General features: G+C 50.9%; 1 protein-coding gene across 3 annotated transcripts in view; it reads left to right on the top strand.

Annotated features, from left to right (window-relative positions):
• LOC140426286 (fizzy-related protein homolog) overlaps positions 1-22217 on the top strand; it is a 130947-nt gene that overhangs the window by 77261 nt on the left and 31469 nt on the right. For all 3 annotated transcript variants that reach the window (XM_072510853.1, XM_072510855.1, XM_072510854.1), the window contains 3 exons: positions 3063-3165; positions 17491-17675; positions 18287-18520. In XM_072510853.1, the coding sequence (XP_072366954.1) occupies positions 3063-3165; positions 17491-17675; positions 18287-18520 (522 nt within the window). The remainder of the gene's footprint in view (positions 1-3062; positions 3166-17490; positions 17676-18286; positions 18521-22217) is intronic.

The raw sequence follows: 22217 nt of genomic DNA on the forward strand, positions 1-22217 counted from the left end.
GCTGCTGTGTACCACCACTAATCAAACGCCTCATGAGCGCCTCCTTGTCTTCCCCAGGAAGTCCTCCTCTGGAACGTCGCTGCCGACCTGGCTGGCGGCCCCAGGACCCATCTTGCTCCGGAAACATGTGCGGGCGCACAAGTCGGACCCGTTGGTCGAGAGGGTTCACCTCCTCCACGCGAACCCGCAATACGCCTACGTGGCGTACCCCGACGGCCGACAGGACACGGTCTCCCTGCGCGACCTGGCGCCCGCCGGCAACACGCACACCCCCCCGACACCGATCACCCCCTCCCTGCCACCGGCGCACCCCGCGACCGCCCCCTTCCCGGGAGGATCGGTCCTCCTCCCATGTCCGACCAGGAGTGAAGCAGAAGCAGACACCGTAAAGCTCCCGGAGACGACAACGCTGGAACAAGCACCTGCACCACCACCGGGGCTGAGGCGATCGACAAGGAAGACCAGACCGCCCGCTCGACTCGTGGCATCGGTGTAACACAAGAATGTTGTGGGACTATAACGAGAAGGTTCTGTTCCTCTTACGAATATTGTAAATAGTTCACAAACCCTGTACATAGCCCAGTGTAGGGCAAAGTGTAGGGCACTGTAATGACATGCAAAACGTTTTTTTCCTCTCAGGACCAGCCTTGTAAACCCCCACCACCATGCGAAGCACCACCCCGCCGGGTTCATTTTTAACAAGGGGTGAATGTGGTAGTATGCATTAGGGGTCATGTGGGACTGTGAAGCCGTGATGCCATTGGCTGACAGATCCCGGGTCCTGGTTGGCTGTTGATCTCTAGCTCCGCCCTGAAGGCGGAGTATAAGAACCAGGAGTTCTCCCCGCAGCTCCAGTCTGTTGCTGAACTGCGGGGAACAAGTCACGCTTAATAAAGCCTCATCGACTTCATCTCTATTCGTCTCTCGTAAGCCATTGTGCGCTACAGCGAGTTAGTGAGGCAAAGAGATTTAAGGAGGGAATCCCAGAGCTTGGGGCCTACACATCTGAAGGTCGGCCACCAGTGATGGAGTGGTGAAAGTCAGGGATGCACAAGCAGCTGGAATTAGAGGAGCGAAGGGATCCTGACGGGTTGTGGGGCTGGAATAAATTGCAGAGATCGGGAGGGGCGAGGCTGTGGCAGGATTAGAAAACGGGGGTGAGAAGTTTGAAAGTCAACATGTTGCTCGACCAGGAGTCAATGTAGGTCAACGAACAGGGGGTAGAATTGGTGCGAGTGGCACAGACAGTACAGTTTTGGATGCCCTCAAGTTTGCAGAGGTAGTGGGGTGAGGTAGAATGTGGATGATCAGCCAGGAGGGCATTGAATAGTCCTATCTAGAGGGAACGAGGCATGTATGCGAATTCCAGCAGCTGGTGAGCTGAGACAGAGTCAAAGTCAGGCAATGTTAGAAAGGTGGAAATAGGTATTCTTGATCATGATTGCAAGTAAAGAGGTCAGAGGTTCACCTCTGGGTCAAATTTGACACCAGATTGCAACAAGGCTGGTTTAATCTCACTGTTACTTTAAAAATAAATAAATTTAAGAGTGCCCAATTATTATTTTTCCAATTAAAGGGGCAATTTAGCGTGACCAATCCACCTAATGTGCACATCTTTGGGTTGTGGGGGTGAGACCCACGCAGACACTGGGAGAATGTGCGAACTCCACACGGACAGTGATCGAACCCGGGTCCTCAGCACCGTAGGCAGCAGTGATAGGGCGAGCTGCCCTAATCTCACTGTTACGAAAATGAGGGGTGGAGTCGGTAGCTTGGACACGGAGTTTGGAACGGGATCCAAAATAATGGTACCAATCTTCCCAGTAATGTCAAATCCATCCAAATATTTATTTCGCACTTTTTCCTCAAAGGCTGTTACTAATAACTGCCTATGTTTCCGGGGGCTCGGGTTTCCTCCCACAGTCCAAAGATGTGCAGGTTAGGTGGGGTTGCTAAATTGCTCCTTAGTGTCCAAAATGTTAACCTTTTTAATACTGTTAAATTCAATATTTTACACAGTAGCTTGAGAGAATGGGCTGTACCATGGTGAATCTGTGTAAATGCTAATTGTTAACTGAATCATTTTAATTGCTAACCGAGTAAACTGAATGAATGGTTGAATAGATAGGAAATGGTTTGGGATTTTCAGTTGAAATGATATGATGTTGCTTTGAATTAGGTTTACTGTACAAGAATTGAGTTTCTTAAAAAACGAAAACCACAAATTCTGGAAACTTGAAATCTTAAAGAGAAAATAGTGGAAAAATACAACTTCAACATAAAAATGTAAAAAACAAATTCACTATTCATCTATAGTCAGACAGCTCAAATGCAAGGGTGATGTGGGAGATACCATGGTTATGGCTTCCAAGTAATCTAGGCCATTCTGTTGTGGGTGGGCCAGAGTCCTGTGTAATGAAGAAATACTCCAAGTAGGAACATAGGAGCAGGAGTAAGCCATTCGGTCCATCAAGTCTGCTCTTACATTCAGTATGATCATGGCTGAGCATCCACTTCAAAGTCTCCCCCACCCCACACGCGCACACACTATCCCTATCTCTCATCTCCCTAATGCCACTTACTTCCTTTTCTCCCGCTCCCTGAGTTCCTGATCTACTTTTGAGGATTCTTTTGTGGCCGGTGCGGTGGCACAGTGGTTAGCACTCACAACACCAGGGACCCGGGTTCGATTCCAGCTATGGGTCCCTGTCTGTGTGGAGTTCGTAAGTTCTCCCTGTGTTTCCGGGTGCTCCGGTTTCCTCCCAGAATCCCAAAGATGTGTGGGTTAGGTGGGGCTGCTAAATTGCTCCTTAGTGTCCAAAAGGTTAGGCGGAGTTGCTGAGTTACAGGGATAGCATACAGGGATATGGTACAGCATCTCGCATGTGCCATAGGTGAAGCATGTGAGCAGGATGTCTACCTACATGCTTCTGTGCAACACCTTGGGATGTGTATGGTAAAGGCACTGTATAAATACAAGTTGTTGTTGTTGATCAACCTGCAGGTGGTTCCATGATCACAGCCTCAATAACTTAATGTTGACATTATTTTACTCTACTCAGGGGAATTTTGTAGCAGTGGGCACACACAAGGGGTACGTGCAGATCTGGGATGCAGCAGCTGGGAAGAAGCTGATCTCTCTCGATGGACATTCCGCTAGAGTTGGTAAGTAATTTTAGAAAAAACAACAACATTGAGTTTGAGGATTGAATTTCGGTTGGGGTTCACAGAAGAGATTAAAAGTGCATGCGAGCGGATCTTTTTTTTTATATAAGTAAGACCAGAACAATGAGAAAATTATTATAAACTGCTGGTTTACTCATAACACAAAGGGAAAACAACTTTTGAGTTTTATAGGTTGAGGTTTGTGATGTGAACATTTTGAATGGATTTTGAGATGTTTGTGTAGGCCCCAGCAGTTTCACCAGATGTTAAGTCGAAGTTCGCAGCAACGTCGGGAAGCTTCTCTTCACGAGAGGCAATGGAAATCTGAAACTCTCCTTCAAAAAGCTCTTCCGGCTAGGTCAATTGAAAATGTCAAAATCGAAATTTTAAAAATATATATATATTTTATTGAAATTTTTTTCCAAACAACAATTTTTCCCCTCTTACAAAGCAAACGTAACAATAAAGAAATTTTAAACAATACACAAATAACAAAACCCCATTATCTTTTGACATAAACTAAACTAAACACCCCCCCCCCCCCCCCCCCCCCGGGTTGCTGCTGCCGGTCATCTGTCTTCCCTCTAATGTTCCCCTAGGTAGTCGAGAAATGGCTGCCACCGCCTGGTGAATCCTTGAGCCGACCCTCTCAGGGCAAACTTTATCTGCTCTAATTTAATGAACCCCGCCATATCATTTACCCAAGCCTCCAGTCCGGGGGGTTTCGCCTCCTTCCACATGAGTAGGATCCTGCGCCGGGCTACTAGGGACGCAAAGGCCACAACGTCGGCCTCTTTCGCCTCCTGCACTCCCGGCTCATCCGCAACTCCAAATAGAGCTAACCCCCAGCCTGGTTTGACCCGGGCCTTCACCACCTTCAAAATCACTCCCGTCACTCCCTTCCAATACCCTTCCAGTGCCGGGCACGCCCAAAACATATGTGCGTGGTTTGCCGGGCTCCCGCCACACCTCCCACATCTGTCCTCCACTCCAAAGAACCTGCTCAATCTTGCTCCCGTTATGTGTGCTCTATGTAGCACCTTAAATTGAATCAGGCTAAGCCTGGCGCATGAGGAAGAGGAATTTACCCTGCTTAGGGCATCAGCCCACATACCCTCCTCTATCTCCTCCCCTAGTTCTTCTTCCCACTTTCCTTTTAGTTCGCCCACCGACTCCTCCCCCTCTTCCCTCATCTTTCGGTATATCTCTGACACCTTGCCCTCTCCGATCCACACCCCTGAAAGCACTCTGTCCTGAATCCCCTGTGTCGGGAGCAACGGAAATTCCCTCACCTGTTGTCTAGTAAACGCCCTCACCTGCATATATCTCAAGAAATTTCCCCGGGGCAACCCATACTTTTCCTCCAATGCTCCCAAGCTCGCAAAAATCCCATCTAAAAACAAATCTCCCACCCTCCTAATTCCCAACTGGTGCCAGCTCTGAAATCCTCCATCCATTCTTCCTGGGGCGAACCTATGGTTGTTCCTGATTGGGGACCCCACCAGGGCTCCCCGCACCCCTCTCTGTCGCCTCCACTGTCCCCAGATATTCAATGTTGCCGCCACCACCGGATTCGTGGTAAACTTTTTAGGTGAGAACGGTAGCGGTGCCGTCACCAGCGCCTCTAAACTCGTCCCTTTACAGGACTTTCTCTCCAGTCTTTTCCACGCCGCTCCCTCACCCTCCATCATCCATTTACGTATCATTGCCACATTGGCGGCCCAATAGTAATCGCCCAAGTTCGGTAGTGCCAATCCTCCTCTGTCCCTACTACGCTGAAGGAACCCCCTCCTTACTCTCGGAACTTTCCCTGCCCACACGAAGCTCGTTATGCTCCTGTCTATTTTATTAAAAAAGGTCTTAGTGATTAGTATAGGGAGACATTGAAATACAAATAAGAACCTCGGGAGGACCATCATCTTGATTGCTTGCACCCTGCCCGCCAGCGACAGAGGCTGCATGTCCCACCTCTTGAAGTCCTCCTCCATTTGTTCTACCAGCCGTGTCAGATTAAGTCTGTGCAAGGTTCCCCAGCTCCTAGCGATCTGAATCCCCAGGTATCGGAAGTTTCTTTCCACTTTCCTTAGAGGCAAGCCTTCTATCTCTCTACTCTGGTCCCCTGGATGTATCACAAATAATTCACTCTTTCCCCATGTTTAGCCTATACCCCGAGAAATCCCCGAACCCCCTCAAAATTCGCATAACCTCTATCATCCCCCCCGCTGGGTCCGACACGTATAACAATAGGTCATCTGCGTATAACGAGACTCCGTGTTCTTCTCCCCCTCTAATCACCCCTCTCCATTTCCTGGAGTCTCTCAACGCCATGGCCAGAGGTTCAATTGCCAACGCGAACAACAATGGAGACAGCGGGCATCCCTGTCTTGTTCCCCTATATAGTCGGAAATACTCCAATCTTTGTCGACCTGTAACTACACTTGCCGTTGGAGCCCCATAAAGAAGTCTAACCCAGCTAATAAACCCGTTCCCGAATCCAAACCTCCTTAACACTTCCCATAAATACTCCCACTCCACCCTATCAAATGCCTTCTCTGCATCCATTGCCGCCACGATATCGAAAATTAGCGATATCGTCGCCTCCGACATCGTCGGGGGTAGAGTCCCCCCTTCCCTGGCCTCATTGAACGTCCTCACCATCAACGGGGCCAACAAGTCCACATATTTTCTGTAATATTCCACCGGGAACCCGTCTGGTCCCGGGGCCTTCCCTGCTTGCATGCTTCCCAGTCCCTTAATAACCTCGTCCACCCCAATCGGTGCCCCCAAGCCTACCACCTCCTGCTCCTCCACTTTCGGGAACCTCAATTGGTCCAGGAACTGCCGCATCCCCTCCTCTCCCTCTGGGGGTTGAGACCTATACAGTCCCTCATAGAAGGTCTTAAACACCTCATTCATCTTTCCTGGCCTTCGCACAGTGTCTCCCCTTTCATCCCTAATTCCCCCTATCTCCCTGGCTGCTGCCCTCTTTCGCAATTGATGAGCCAACAGGCGACTAGCCTTTTCCCCATATGCATACCTCCTCCCCTGTGCCTTCCTCCACAGTACCTCCGCCTTTCTGGTGGTCAGAAGGTCAAACTCCGTCTGGAGTCGTCTCCTCTCCCTGTACAGGTCCTCCTCCGGGGTCTCTGCAAATTCCCTATCCACCCTTAAAATCTCCCCCAGTAATCTTTCCCTTTCCTTGGCCTCTGTTTTCCTTTTGTGGGCCCCAATGGAGATCAGCTCTCCTCTGACCACCGTTTTTAGTGCATCCCATACCACTCCCACAGGGACCTCGCCATCGTCATTGACCTCCAGGTATCTCTCAATACACCCCTGCACTCTTGCACATATTCCCTCATCCGCCATCAGTCCCACCTCTAATCGCCAGAGTGTTCTCTGCTCCCTTTCCTCTCCTAATTCTAGGTCCACCCAATGTGGGGCATGGTCCGAAACCGCTATGGCTGAGTACTCAGCTTCTTCCACCCTAGAGATCAACGACCTTCCCAAAACAAAAAAATCTATCCAGGAGTACACTTTATGGACATGGGAGAAGAAGGAGAACTCCCTAGCCCTAGGTCTAAGAAATCGCCATGGATCCACTCCCCCCATTTGGTCCATAAACCCCTTAAGTACCTTGGCCGCTGCCGGCCTTCTTCCGGTCCTTGAGCTGGATCTATCTAGCCCCGGGTCCAGCACCGTATTAAAGTCCCCTCCTAAAATCAAGTTTCCTACCTCCAGGTCCGGTATACGCCCCAGCATCCGTCTCATAAATCCCACATCGTCCCAGTTTGGGGCATACACATTAACCAACACGACCTCCATTCCCTCCAGCCTGCCACTCACCATTACATATCTACCTCCGCTATCTGCTACGAGGTTCTTTGCTTCAAATGCTACCCGTTTCCCCACCAAAATGGCCACCCCTCTATTCTTTGCGTCTAGTCCTGAGTGGAACACCTGTCCCACCCATCCTTTCCTTAACCTAACTTGGTCCGCCACCTTTAGGTGCGTCTCTTGGAGCATAACCACGTCTGCCCTTAGTCCTTTCAAATGCGCGAGCACTCGGGCCCTTTTTATCGGTCCGTTCAGGCCTCTCACGTTCCACGTGATCAGCCTCACTAGGGGGCTACCTGCCCCCCTCCCGTGTCGACTAGCCATTACCTTCTCTAGGCCAGTCCCATATCCCGCCTCCGCGCTCCCGCTCGCTCCCCCAGCGTCGCACACCATCCCCGTCCACCCACTCTTTAGCCATTTCCTTTTGGATCTCCGCAGCAGCAACCCAGTTGTCCCCCCCCCCCCCCCCCCCCCCCCCCCCCGCCCCTACTAGATCTCTTTCTAGCGTGATTGCTCCCCCCATATTACTTCCGTAAGTCAGCTGACTTCAACTGACCCCGGCTACTCCTGCTCACTCCTCGACCCCCCTGTGTGGGGAACTCCCTTGCGCCTGTCTTCCCGCCTTATTCTTTCTGGCGCGGGAACATCCCTTTACCTGACCCGCCTCTTATGGCGCAGCTCCCTTTCCCCTCCCCCTCCCCTTCCCCATTCTCCAACTATGTCCCATCTTTCCCCCCTCACCCACATTTCCCAATGTCTCCCCCCTTCCCAATTTACTTCTCAATTGACTTCAACCATAACATTAACAATGACATTTCCTGCAGCATCAGTCCCTCAGTTCCGATCCAATTTCTCCTCTTTGATAAAGGTCCATGCTTCCTCCGCCGTCTCGAAATAATGGTGTCTCTCCTGATACGTGACCCATAGTCTTGCCGGCTGCAGCATCCCGAACTTCACCTTCCTTTTATGCAACACCTCTTTGGCTCGGTTAAAGCTCGCCCTCCTTCTCGCCACCTCCGCACTCCAATCCTGGTACACCCGTACCACTGCATTCTCCCATCTGCTACTCCGCACCTTTTTAGCCCATCTCAGGACCTCTTCTCTATTCTTAAGGCGGTAAAATCGCACGATTATCACCCTGGGTGGTTCTCCCGCTTTTGGTCTTCTCGCCGGGATCCGATGTGCCCACTCCACCTCCAAGGGGCCCGTAGGGGCCTCAGCACCCATCAGTGAGCTCAGCATCGTACTTGCATAAGCTCCACAGTCCACTCCTTCCACACCCTCAGGGAGACCCAGTATCCGAAGGTTCTTCCTTCGCGCTCCGTTTTCTAGGGCCTCGATCCTTTCAGTACACTTTTTATGAAGTGCCTCGTGCGTCTGTGTCTTAACCGCCAGGCCCAGGATCTCGTCCTCAATATCTGTCACCTTCTGCTCCACCACGCGGAGCTCTGTCTCCTGGGTCTTTAGTGTCTCCTTGAGCCCCTCAATTGCCTGTAGCATCGGGGTCAGCACCTCCCTCTTCAGCAGCTCCACGCACCGTCTCACAATTTCATCCTGCTCAGGCCCCCATGTCGCCTGCGCTTTCTCCGCCGCCATCTTGTGCTTCTCTCTTTCTGACCATTTGGTCGACGATTCCTCGCGCTGCAGCCGCCGCCGCCGGTTTTTTCCTCCTTCGTTGGGGGGGGGACTCCCTTCTCACACACCCCACACCGGGTTGCGTCGTCAAAAGATTCCCCGTTGGGGCTCTTAAAAGAGCCCGAAGGTCCGTCCGAGCTGGAGCCGCCGAAACGTGCGGCTAGCTCGGCATCACCGCAACCGGAAGTCCCCGTCAAAATCGAAATTGATAAAATATTTTGTTGGATGAGAATATTAAGGGTTACAGAACCAAAGTGGGTAAGATGGGGGTTAAGATACAGATCAGTCGTGGTGCAGTTCACGAGCAGATTTAATGACCCACTACTGATTCTAAACAAAATGTATAGGTATAAAACTCCACGTAGGCAACACTCCACAGCTGAATGATTAGTACCTTAAATCCCATATAACCATTGAAGAATAATGGATGAACAACTAACATTGTACTGTACTTGCTGTGGACTAATTTCTGAAAAATCCTGATCCTTCTCCGAGTTAATAAAGGACGGTCCTACCGAATTCATTGAATGTATAGTGCAGCTCCTTAGGAACATTGGAACAGGAGTAGGCCATTCAGCCCATCGAGCCTGCTCCACCATTTAATACGATCATGGCTGATTGGACACTTTGACGCTTTTGCACCCACTATCCCCATAGCCCTTTACATTATTGTTAATCAGAAATCTATCCATCTCTACCTTAAACATACTCAATGACTGAGCTTCCACAGTCCTCTGGGGTAGAGAATTCCAAAGATTCGCAACCGTCTGTGTAAAGAAATGTCCCTCATCCCGGTCCTAAGAGGCATCCCCTTATTTTGAAATTGTGCCCTCTGGTTCTAGACTCCCCAGCCTCGGGAAATATCTTGCCTGCATCTACTCTGTCTATTCCTTTAAGTATTTTGTAGGTTTTAATGAGATCACCTCTCATTCTTCAACTCTAGAGAATCCAGGCCCAGTTTGCCCAATCTCTCTTCATAAGACAGTCCCGCTATCCCTGGAACAAATCTGGTGAACCTTCATTACACTCCCTCTATGGCAATAATACCCTTTCTGAGGTAAGGGGACCAAAACAGCACATAGTACTCCAGGTGTGGTCTAACCAAACACCTTTACAATTGAAGCAAGACCTCACTACTCCTGTATTCAAATCCTCTTGTAATAAAGGTTAACATTCCATTACCCTTCTGTCACGACACCCTGGGCTGGTGTGCAGTCAATTCCAGCCCTGCTTGACTTGGAGTCGCGACATAGGTATGTGGTAAACCACTGTTGCACCTGTATTAGGTGATGTACGGTGGGACCTGTACTACAGGTTCGCGGGTAGTCCCTGCCTGCTGGCTCCGCTCAGGAGGCGGGGTACAAATATGTGTGTCCTCCAACCAGCAGCCATTTCGCCAGCTGCTGTGGGAGGCCACACATCTGATAGCAATAAAGCCTCAGTTGGATTCAACTATCATCTTTGTCCAATTGATAGTGCCTCAATTTATTGCGATCAGTTTCTAAGGATGGACCTTCGTATCAAACCGCATCGCCTGCAGCTGGATCCGCACTCAAGCGACGCCAGAAAGGACTTCCAGCACTGGCTAGCTTGCTTCGAGGCGTACATCAACTCGGCACCAACCCCTGTACCAGAGGCTCAGAAGATTCAGATTTTATATTCCAGGTTGAGCTCCAAAGTCTTTCCGTTAATCCAGGACTACGCCGCAGCCATGTCTCTACTCAAGGACAACTACGCACAGAAAACGAACACGCTCTTCGCCAGGCACGCACTCGCCACTCGCTCTCAACTCCCTGGTGAGTCCATAGGAGACTTCTGGCGGGCCCTAATTCCACTAGCCCGGGACTGTGACTGTCAGGCCGTTACGGCCACGGAACACTCAGACCTCCTTATGCGGGATGCTTTTGTGACTGGAATTGGGTCAGATATCATACGCCAGCGACTCCTAGAAGGGGCTATCCGCGACCTCGCAGAGACTAAAATGCTACCTCTCTCCATGACGGTCGCCCTGCGCAACGTACAGTCCTACACCCCCAGCCACGCGGCCCACCCCTCCTACGCTTCGTGGACCGCACAGACAGCTGCCCCAGCGGGGGCGCTGACCACCCAATACGCCTGCGCTGCATGCCAGCCAGCGAACCCCATGGGTCCCCAATGCTATTTTTGCGGCCAACAGAAGCACCCCTGCCAATGCTGCCCGGCCCGCGCTGCCCTTTGTAAAGCCTGCAGGAAGAAGGGCCACTTCGCTGCGGTGTGCCAGGCCCGTTCAGGAGCCGCTATCACCACCACCCCCCTCGGTCATGGACAATGGGCACGCCACCACCCCCCCCCCCCCCCCAGACCGTGTGCGGCCAGTGTGCGCCGCCATTTACCCCTCCGCGCAACACATGCGTTCCATGGGCGCCGCCATCTTGTTCCACCCCCACAACGTGCGTTCCATGGGTGCCGCCATTTTGTAACCCTCAAGATCTTCGGGCGCCACCATCTTGTCTACCCCTCAGCACATGGGCACCACCAGCGTTCCAGGACCCAGGCTCACGAACCGCCCCATTATCCGATGATCAGCCAAAACCCGCCTCCATGTCAATCGACCAGTCTCGTCCGCATAACCTGAGCAACGCATCCACCAGCGTGAAAGTCGATGGACGTGTAACCTCCTGCCTGCTGGACCGGAATCCGGGAGCACCGAAAGCTTCATACACCCGGATACGGTAAGGCGTTGCTCCCTCACAATACACCCCGCCAACCAAAAAATCTCCCTGGCCTCCGGATCCCATTGCGTAGCAATCCAGGGGTACTGTACGGTCACACTCATGGTCCAGGGCATAGGATTCAGCAGCTTCCACCTCTACGTCCTCCCTAACCTCTGCCCTGCACTAATCCTCGGCCTGGACTTCCAGTGCAACCTCCAGAGCCTAACTCTGAAATTCGGCGGGCCCTTACCACCCCTTACTGTGTGCGGCTTCGCGACCCTAAAGGTTGACCCACCTTCCCTCTTTGCCAATCTAACTCCAGATTGCAAACCCGTCGCCACCAGGAGCAGACGGTACAGCACCCAGGACAAGACCTTCATCAGGTCGGACGTCCAGCGGCTGCTTCGGGAAGGCATCATCGAGGCCAGCAACAGCCCCTGGAGAGCTCAAGTGGTAGTACTTAAAACTGGGGAGAAACACCGAATGGTCGTGGACTACAGCCAGACCATCAATCTGTACACGCATCTCGACGCGTACCCCCTCCCACGCATATCTGACATGGTTAACCAGATTGCGCAGTACCAGGTCTTCTCAATGGTAGACCTGAAATCCGCCTACCACCAGCTCCCCATCCATAAATCGGACTGTCCATACACCACCTTCGAGGAAGACGGCCGCCTATACCACTTCCTTAGGGTCCCCTTCGGCGTCACAAACAGAGTCTCGGTCTTCCAAAGGGAAATGGACCGAATGGTCGACCGGTACAGGTTGCGGGCCACCTTTCCGTACCAAGACAACGTCACCATCTGCGGCCATGATCAGTAGGACCACGACGCCAACCTTGCTAAATTTCTTTACACCGCTACTCTCCTAAACCTCACTTATAACAAGGAGAAGTGCGTGTTCTGCACGACCCGCTTGGCCATCCTCGGCTATGTGGTCCAGAACAGAGTTCTGGGTCCGATCCCGACCGCATGCGCCCCCTCATGGAGCTCCCCCTCCCCCACTGCCCCAAGGCCCTCAAACGCCGCCTGGGGTTCTTTTCGTACTATGCTCAGTGGCTCCCAAACTATGCAGACAAGGCCCGCCCACTCATACAGTCCACCGAGGCCGAACAGGCCTTCGCCCGGATCAGAGCTGATATTGCTAAGGCCACAATGCACGCTGTAGATGAGACACTGCCCTTCCAAGTAGAAAGCGACACATCAGATGTCGCTCTTGCCGCCACCCTCAATCAGGCAGGCAGGCCCGTGGCATTTTTTTCCCGCACCCTTCATGCCTCAGAAATTCGGCACTCATCCGTCGAAAAGGAGGCCCAAGCTTTCGTTGAAGCTGTGCGGCATTGGAGGCATTACCTGGCCGGCAGGAGATTCACTCTCCTCACTGATCAACGGTCGGTAGCCTTCATGTTCAACAACATACAGCGGGGCAAGATCAAAAATGATAAAATCTTGAGGTGGAGGATCGATCTCTCCACCTACAATTACGAGATTATGTATCGCCCCGGCAAGCTCAACGAGCCACCAGACGCCCTATCCCGAGGTACATGTGCCAGCGCACAGATAGACCGACCCCGGGCCCTGCACGACAGCCTTTGTCACCCAGGAGTCACACGGTTGTACCACTTCATTAAGGCACAAAATCTGCCCTACTCCGTCGAGGAAGTAAGGACAATCACCAGGGACTGCCAGGTCTGTGCGGAGTGCAAGCCGCACTTCTACCGGACGGACCACGCACGCCTGGTGAAGGCCTCCCACCCCTTTGAACGCCTCAGCGTGGACTTCAAAGGCCCCCTCTCCTCCACCGACCGTCACACATTTTCTCAGTGTGATCGATGAATACTCCAGATTCCCCTTTGCCATCCCATGCCCCAACATGCCATCTGTCACCGTCATTAAAGCGCTCAACACAATCTTCGCTCTGTTCGGTTTCCCCACCTACATCCACAGTGACAGGGGATCCTCATTCATGAGTGATGAGCTGCGTCAGTTCCTGCTCCGCAGGGGTATCACCTCCAGCAGAACGACAAGCTATAACCCCCGGGGAAACGGACCGGTAGAAAGGGAAAATGGGACGGTATGGAGAGCCGTCCAGCTGGCCCTACAGTCCAGGAACCTCCCGGCCTCCCGCTGGCAGGAGGCCTTCCTGATGCACTCCACTCCATTCACTCATTACTCTGCACTGCCACTAGCAATACACCCCATGAACTTTTTTTTGCCTTCCCCAGGAAGTCCACATCCGGGGTGTCGCTCCTGACTTGGCTCGCAGCTCCGGGGACCGTGCTTCCCCGTAAGCACGTCCGACTCCACAAGGCGGACCCGTTGGTGGAGAGGGTGCACTTGCTCCATGCAAACCCCCAGTATGCCGACGTGGCGTTCCCCGACGGCCGCCAGGATACTGTCTCCCTCAGGACCTGGCACCAGCCGGTTCCGCCCCCGGTGCTACCCTCCCTTCCCCCGTCGCTCCCAACAGCACCCCCTCCCCACCAGGACCATCCGTCCTCCCCCTGCCCACGCCCGACGATGAAGAGGATTTCGGCACGCTCACGGAGTCATAACCGACCAGATCAGCACCAACATCGCCGACACCACTGCGCGCTCCCAGAGGAACATCAAGGCCCCGGACCGGCTAAACCTCTGACCCGTCCACCGGACATCAAAGGACATTTGTTTGCTCAAATCTTGTAAATAATAACTCATTGTTGTATATAGTTATCCACCACCCCCGCCGGACTCAATTTTTAACGGGGTGAGTGTGGTAAACCACTGTTGCACCTGTATTAGGTGATGTACGGTAGGACCTGTACTACAGGTTCGCCGGTAGTCCCTATCTGCTGGCTCCGCCCAGGAGGTGGGGTATAAATATGCGTGTCCTCCAGCCAGCAGCCATTTCGCCAGCTGCTGTGGGAGGCCACACATCTGATAGCAATAAAGCCTCAGTTGGATTCAACTATCATCTTTGTCCAATTGATCGTGCCTCAAGGTAAAATTAGGTTTTATTTAAAATACCCAAGGTCCTTGGCTGAACCCAAGTTTGTAACTTTAACACAGTAACCTTTTATTATGTAGTGTTATAATTAAACAGACAGAAAATAACTAACTATCTAACACCCTTTTCCCAACCTCCCCTTCCTAAGTTGCTCCCCTCTCTCTCTCTCTCTCTCTCTCTATATATATATATATATGTACACGCACGCACGCACGCACGCACACACACACACACACACACACACACACACACACACAGACAACACAGAGGGGAAAGGGTGGTGGAAAGGTAAAGAAAATATGAATAAAAAGGATAAAGATGTTTGCACTGGGATGATTTCCGGTTCATGTGTCTCCTAAATTAAGCTTTTGTTTTGATACTTCTTCCTTCTAGGCTTAAGATGGTTTTCTCTGGCAAGGTCGTTTTTCTTCTCTGAGACTCAGCATCATTTCAGATTTACGGCAAAGGCTGGGCTGGGCACACACTGCTTTCAGAACAGTAAAGTAGTTCTATCACTTCAACGATTAGGAGAGAGACTGTTCCTTTCACTTCCAAGGTCTAAACACTTCTGCCCAGTTCTCTCAGAAAACATCATGCAGGAAACGATCACAGGTCATTGTCAGGCAGAACACTGTCCCTGACCAACCCACCGGTTGCCAGCCACCCAATCAACCCGACTCTCTCCAAACCTGGTTCCTAAGATCTACTCAGTGCCGAGGAATCTGATGACTTCACCTTTCCAAAAACAGAACCTGGGAATACAGGGCGGGATTCTTTGATCCTGAGTGTTGACGCCGTCGGAAACACTGGAGCGATCCACGCCGCTCCAGCTGCTGATCCTGGCGTGAACTGGTCCCCGTGGGGTCTGCGCATGCGCAGTGGCACTGGCGCCAACGCGCGCATGCACAGTGGCTCCCTTCTCCGCGTCGGCCCCGAAGCATCATGCTGCAGGGCTACAGGGGCCGACACGGATTTGTGCCAGTCTTGGGGATTCTCCGGCCCGGCTCCGGGCTGAGAGAATCCCACCCACAGTGTCCTGATAAGCAGGCTGCTGCAATTTTGAGTCTCCTCCTTAAAGGCACATTCCGCTTTCGGGACCACTGACCAAAATAATAAAGCAACATAAAAGAAATAGGAACAAAGGAAATAAACAGGAAGGATTCTTTACTCTTCCCAAGAGCTTGCTGCACCTGCATGTTAGCCTTTAGTGACATGGATAAGGACACCCAGGTCCCTTTTGTAATTTCTTATCATTTTGGAAATACTCTACACATCCGTTCCTTCTACCAGAATGGATTAGCTCATATTTCTCCACATTATATTTCATCTGCCCTGTTCGTGCCCACTCACTGGACACAATTTTGACCCCGCATTCTCGGCCCGTGAGAAACTCGGCACGGGCTCAAAATCCAGAGGAAACAGAAAAACATAAATTTGGGACTTTCAGCACCCCCCCCCCCCCAAACTCCCCAATTGGAAGTGCGAATTGCGCTGCAGGAGCCTGGGAATCTAATTTTAATACATTAGCATGTCATTAGCGAGCAGTCTCTCCAGACCTCCTGCTCTCATTCCTCCACCCCCCCCGAAGGGATATTCACCCGGCACTGCCGTGCTGTCACGATAATGTCATGTACAGCAGGTTGATTGATTGATTGATTGATTTATTGTCACATGTACCGAAGTACAGTGAAAAGTGTTTTTCTGCGGCCAAGGGAACATACACAGTACGTACGTAGAGAAAAGAATAATGAACAGAGTACATTGACAAATGGTACATCAACAAATAGTGATTGGTTGCAGTGCGGAACAAGGGGCCAAACAAAGCAAATACATGAGCAAGAGCAGCATAGGGTATTGTGAACAGTGTTCTGGGGAACAGATCAGTCCGCAGGAGAGTCGTTGAGGAGTCCAGTAGTTGTGGGGAAGAAGCTGTTCCTATGTCTGGATCTGTGAGTCTTCAGACTTCTGTACCTTCTGCCTGATGGAAGGGTCTGGAAGAGGGCAAAGCCTGGGTGTGAGGGGTCACTGACAGTGCTGACTGCCTTCCTGAGGCAGCGGGAGGTGTAGACAGAATCAATGGGAGGGTGGCAAGCTTGTGTGATGCATTGGGCTGAGTTCACCACACTCTGCAGTTTCTTGCGATCTTGGGCCGAGCAGTTGCCATACCAGGCTGTAATGCAGCTGGATAGGATGCTCTCTATAGCACATATGTAGATGCTTATGAGAGTCGATGCAGACATGCCGAATTTCTTTAGCTTCCGTAGGTCATATCTCTAGACCGTGAATGGTCTAGGATAACAGCTCCAGGGTCCCAGGTTCGATTCTCCGCTGGGTCACTGTCTGTGCGGAGTCTGCACTTTCTCCCCATGTCTGCGTGGGTATCCTCCGGGTGCTCCGGTTTCCTCCCACAGTCCAAAGACGTGCCGGTTAGGGGGCCAAAAAGGTTAGGTGAGGTTACTGGGTTACGGGGATGGGGTGGAGACGTGTGATTATAGAATCCCAACAGTGCAGAAGGAAGCCATTCGGCCCATCAAGTCTGCGCTGACCCTTCGAAAGAACACCCCATCTTAAAGGCAGTTTAGCATGGCCAATCCACCTAACCTTTGGACTGTGGGAGGAAACCGGAGCACCCGGAGGAAACCCACGCAGATACGGGGAGAAAGTGCAAACTCCACACAGTCACCCAAGGTCGGAATCGAACCCGGGCCCCTGGCACTGTGAGGCAGGAGTGCTAACCACTGTGCCACCGTGCAACCCTCTAAACCGTGCCGTCTCAGTAAACTATCCTTTTAATGGCACATGGTAAATATCAATGATGTAATGTAGAAAGTGTATTTCCACAGTGTTATCATCAATTAATGTAAATGTACATTTCATTCATGAATACAATGTTATATAAACAGGAATTTAAAATAAAATTATTAGCTGCGTTACCCAGGTATACTGCTGTGTTGACCTTTTTTGATCTTTGTTAAACTTACCTGGCAACAATCTTTAGACATTCAAATGTTTAATTTAAACTGGTTGATAGTGGATTAATTGCAGTACATAGGGCCATGGTAGCTTAAATATTTCAAAAAAGTTATGAAAGAACAGTGTGAAGGGACTAAAGCAGTCACTAATGTCGAAGCTAAGTTTTAAACAATGTAGTTTGACCCTGTTGCTTGGTGTACAGGAGCTTTGGCCTGGAATGCTGATCAACTCTCATCAGGAAGCCGGGACCGTCTCATTCTACAGAGGGACGTACGAACACCGCCACTTCAGATGGAGCGGAGATTGCAGGGCCACAGGCAGGAAGTCTGTGGTTTAAAGTGGTCTCCTGATCACCAGCACCTAGCGTCTGGGGGCAATGACAACAAGGTAACTTACACTTGTTCTGGTGGTATCCAAAACATGTGGTATAGTTCAAGCCCATTCATTGGCTACTCAACACGAGACAAGTGCACACTCATAATCCCAGGAGTAAGAAAGAAAAAGCATTGCAAATACTGAAAATCTGAAATAGCCTATTAATGTATGCCTACACTCGTATCGTCATCATGCCTGATGTAGCTCCTTGGCCAATGTTGGGATGGACAGGTGGAATCTTTTCAAGTTTTTAAAATTTGCTTTGGAACTCGGTGAAACTATTTTTTTTAAATATATAAATTTAGAATACCCAATTAATTTTTTTCCAATTAAGGGGCAATTTAGCGTGGCCAATTCACCTACCTTGCACATCTTTGGGTTGTGGGGGACAAAGCCCACGCAGACACGGGGAGAATGTGCAAACTCCACACGGACAGTGACCCAGAGCCGGGTTCAAACCCGGGACCCCGGCGTCGTGAGGCAGCAGTGCTAACCACTGCGCCACCGTGCTGCCCCAGTCAAACTATTTTTATGGCGGCATTAAGGAGCCTCAGTGGTGTCGTAGTCATTGCTGAATATTTGTTTTCCACTCATTTGACAGCTGGATTTTATTTTTCTTTCAGTTATTTGTATGGAACAATTCCAGTTTGAGCCCAGTCCAGCAATACACAGAACATTTAGCAGCTGTAAAGGCCATCGCCTGGTCCCCTCATCAGCACGGACTCCTGGCATCGGGAGGTGGCACTGCCGATCGCTGCATTCGTTTTTGGAACACGCTGACGTGCCAACCCCTACAGTGCGTCGACACAGGCTCCCAAGTCTGCAATCTTGCCTGGTCTAAGCATGCAAATGAATTGGTAAGCATTTAACACCACACCTTGCAAAAAAGAGAATCTTCTATTTGTTGCATGTTACTAATCAAGGAGTGAATGTCTGCTGCCCTTTTGCAGGTTAAAACTGGCTGAATAAAGGTAAATTATTACCCAAGGACTAGCTGTTTCATGCAAAGTTCACTAACTGCAGGTTAACTGTTATCTGCAGAGACTCCTGAATCTTTTAAACCGAGATTTGCTTACATTTCTGTATTTGGGTGTAAGCCTAGAAGTTATGAGACATTTTTTATATTAACTTATTTTTAACACTTGTCTAAGGAGGGCAGCCTCTCTGTGCTATTTGTATTTGTAACAGCACAATGGAGATCTGATGACGAGAGGAATCTTAACCAGGCCCACCCAACTAGTATTGGCAGAGTTTGGGACATCCAAATTGGATTTTTAAAAATTATTTTGATGTCTCTTCCCCTCCTCCCCATTTAAACAAAAGTGTGAAACAATAGACTATGGCCAAGGTTTCGCTGCTTGAAACAAAGCAAGTCTACGTGGTAAAGGTAGCAGTACCGAGCTATTCATTTAAAATGCCATAGGACCGGCTCCATACATTTAGCTGGTTGACCTAGCGGCAGATTTTCAGAAACGGAGTGGAATACACCTTCTCAAAGAACAAACAAAGAACAAAGAAATGTACAGCACAGGAACAGGCCCTTCGGCCCTCCAAGCCCGTGCCGACCATGCTGCCCGACTAAACTACAATCTTCTACTCTTCCTGGGTCCGTATCCTTCTATTCCCATCCTATTCATATATTTGTCAAGATGCCCCTTAAATGTCCCTATCGTCCCTGCTTCCACTACCTCCTCCGGTAGCGAGTTCCAGGCACCCACTACCCTCTGCGTAAAAAACTTGCCTCGTACATCTACTCTAAACCTTGCCCCTCTCACCTTAAACCTATGCCCCCTAGTAATTGACCCCTCTACCCTGGGGAAAAGCCTCTGACTATCCACTCTGTCTATGCCCCTCATAATTTTATATACCTCTATCAGGTCTCCCCTCAACCTCCTTCGTTCCAGTGAGAACAAACCGAGTTTATTCAACCGCTCCTCATAGCTAATGCCCTCCATACCAGGCAACATTCTGGTAAATCTCTTCTGCACCCTCTCTAAAGCCTCCACATCCTTCTGGTAGTGTGGCGACCAGAATTGAACCCTATACTCCAAGTGTGGCCTAACTCTCTTTGGTGAATTATTGATTAAGCACCTTTCAGACTACCGTCTGTTTGAGCCGATGTTACGTCCATAGTCCAACGTTAATTACTATATTTCTAAGCTGGCAGTCTGGACATTTTTTTGCTGCTGATCCTTTCTGGCCCAATTTAGAAATGGTCTCATCTTTTGAGATTATTCTTGATCATTTAAAATCGACAGAGGAATTCAAAACATGCGATTAAACCCAGCAAAATGTGAAAATGTTGAGCTGCTGCTGTGGTGTACACAGAAACTGGCTCTGTATGACATTAGGGGCTGGATTCTCCGTTTCGGAGACTAAGTCCCGACGCCAGCGTGAAACCGGTGGTGTTTTACGCCAGGAAGACTGGTGCAAAATGGCCCCCGATTCGCTCCCAGCTCTAGCTGCTAATATGGCCCTGAGCAATGCCGGGTCCATGGCCGCGCATCTGCACAGCGGAGGCCTGCAGCGGCCGCGCCGTGCTCCATGGCGGACTCCGCCCGCGGACCCGGACAGCAAAACTTGTCTGCCCCTTCGGCCATTCGCACGCCCTGGATCGCCCGCCCACCGTGCCCCCAGCCCCGAATGAAGCCCCCCCTGGCCGCGGACCAGCCCTCCCCCGACTGTGACAGCGCCGGACTGAGTCCACAGCCGCCACGCTATGTTCACAACTTGTGAGACCACTGGTGTCCCACACCATCGGGAACTTGGTCGGATGGGGACGGGTGGGCCTCAGGCAATGGCCTAAGGCCGTGGATACGTGGCGCGGAGTACGCCGCTTTTTAGGGAGTGAAGCATTGCAAAAGCGGTGCCACCCCGATTTTGGTGTCATCGGGGATTCTCCGCCCCACTCGCCGCAAAGCGATTTCTGCGTCGGGGAGCGGAGAATCCAGCCCCAGGTCTCCATCTAGTTGAAGCACGGTGTGCCTCTGGTCAGTTACGTTGAAGCACAGTGTGCCTCTGGACAGTTACGTTGAAGCACAGTGGGCCTCTGGTCAGTTACGTTGAAGCACAGTGTGCCTCTGGACAGTTACGTTGAAGCACAGTGTGCCTCTGGTCAGTTACGTTGAAGCACAGTGTGCCTCTGGACAGTTACGTTGAAGCACAGTGTGCCTCTGGTCAGTTACGTTGAAGCACACTGGGCCTCTGGACAGTTACGTTGAAGCACAGTGTGCCTCTGGGCAGTTACGTTGAAGCACAGTGGGCCTCTGGACAGTTATGTTGAAGCACAGTGTGCCTCTGGACAGTTACATTGAAGCACAGTGTGCCTCTGGACAGTTACGTTGAAGCACAGTGTGCCTCTGGACAGTTATGTTGAAGCACAGTGTGCCTCTGGACAGTTACGTTGAAGCACAGTGTGCCTCTGGACAGTTATGTTGAAGCACAGTGTGTCTCTGGACAGTTATGTTGAAGCACAGTGTGCCTCTGGACAGTTATGTTGAAGCACAGCGTTCCTCTGGACAGTAATGTTGAAGCACAGTGTGTCTCTGGACAGTTACGTTGAAGCACAGTGTGCCTCTGGACAGTTACGTTGAAGCACAGTGTGTCTCTGGACAGTTACGTTGAAGCACAGTGTGCCTCTGGACAGTTACGTTGAAGCACAGTGTGCCTCTGGACAGTTACGTTGAAGCACAGTGTGTCTCTGGACAGTTACGTTGAAGCACAGTGTGCCTCTGGACAGTTATGTTGAAGCACAGTGTGTCTCTGGACAGTTACGTTGAAGCACAGTGTGCCTCTGGACAGTTACGTTGAAGCACAGTGTGTCTCTGGACAGTTATGTTGAAGCACAGTGTGTCTCTGGACAGTTATGTTGAAGCACAGTGTGTCTCTGGACAGTTACGTTGAAGCACAGTGTGTCTCTGGACAGTTATGTTGAAGCACAGTGTGTCTCTGGACAGTTACGTTGAAGCACAGTGTGTCTCTGGACAGTTATGTTGAAGCACAGTGTGTCTCTGGACAGTTATGTTGAAGCACAGTGTGCCTCTGGACAGTTACGTTGAAGCACAGTGTGTCTCTGGACAGTTATGTTGAAGCACAGTGTGTCTCTGGACAGTTATGTTGAAGCACAGTGTGCCTCTGGACAGTTACATTGAAGCGCAGTGTGCCTCTGGACAGTTATGTTGAAGCACAGTGTGCCTCTGGACAGTTACCTTGAAGCACAGTATGCCTCTGGACAGTTATGTTGAAGCACAGTGTGCCTCTGGACAGTTACCTTGAAGCACAGTGTGCCTCTGGACAATTATGTTGAAGCACAGTGTGCCTCTGGACAGTTACCTTGAAGCACAGTGTGCCTCTGGACAGTTATGTTGAAGCACAGCGTGCCTCTGGACAGTTACGTTGAAGCACAGTGTGCCTCTGGACAGTTACGTTGAAGCACAGTGTGCCTCTGGACAGTTACGTTGAAGCACAGTGTGCCTCTGGACAGTTACGTTGAAGCACAGTGTGCCTCTGGACAGTTACGTTGAAGCACAGTGTGCCTCTGGACAGTTACGTTGA

The sequence above is a fragment of the Scyliorhinus torazame genome, chromosome 7, assembly GCF_047496885.1.
Source record: "Scyliorhinus torazame isolate Kashiwa2021f chromosome 7, sScyTor2.1, whole genome shotgun sequence".
Taxonomy (NCBI): Eukaryota; Metazoa; Chordata; class Chondrichthyes; order Carcharhiniformes; family Scyliorhinidae; genus Scyliorhinus; species Scyliorhinus torazame.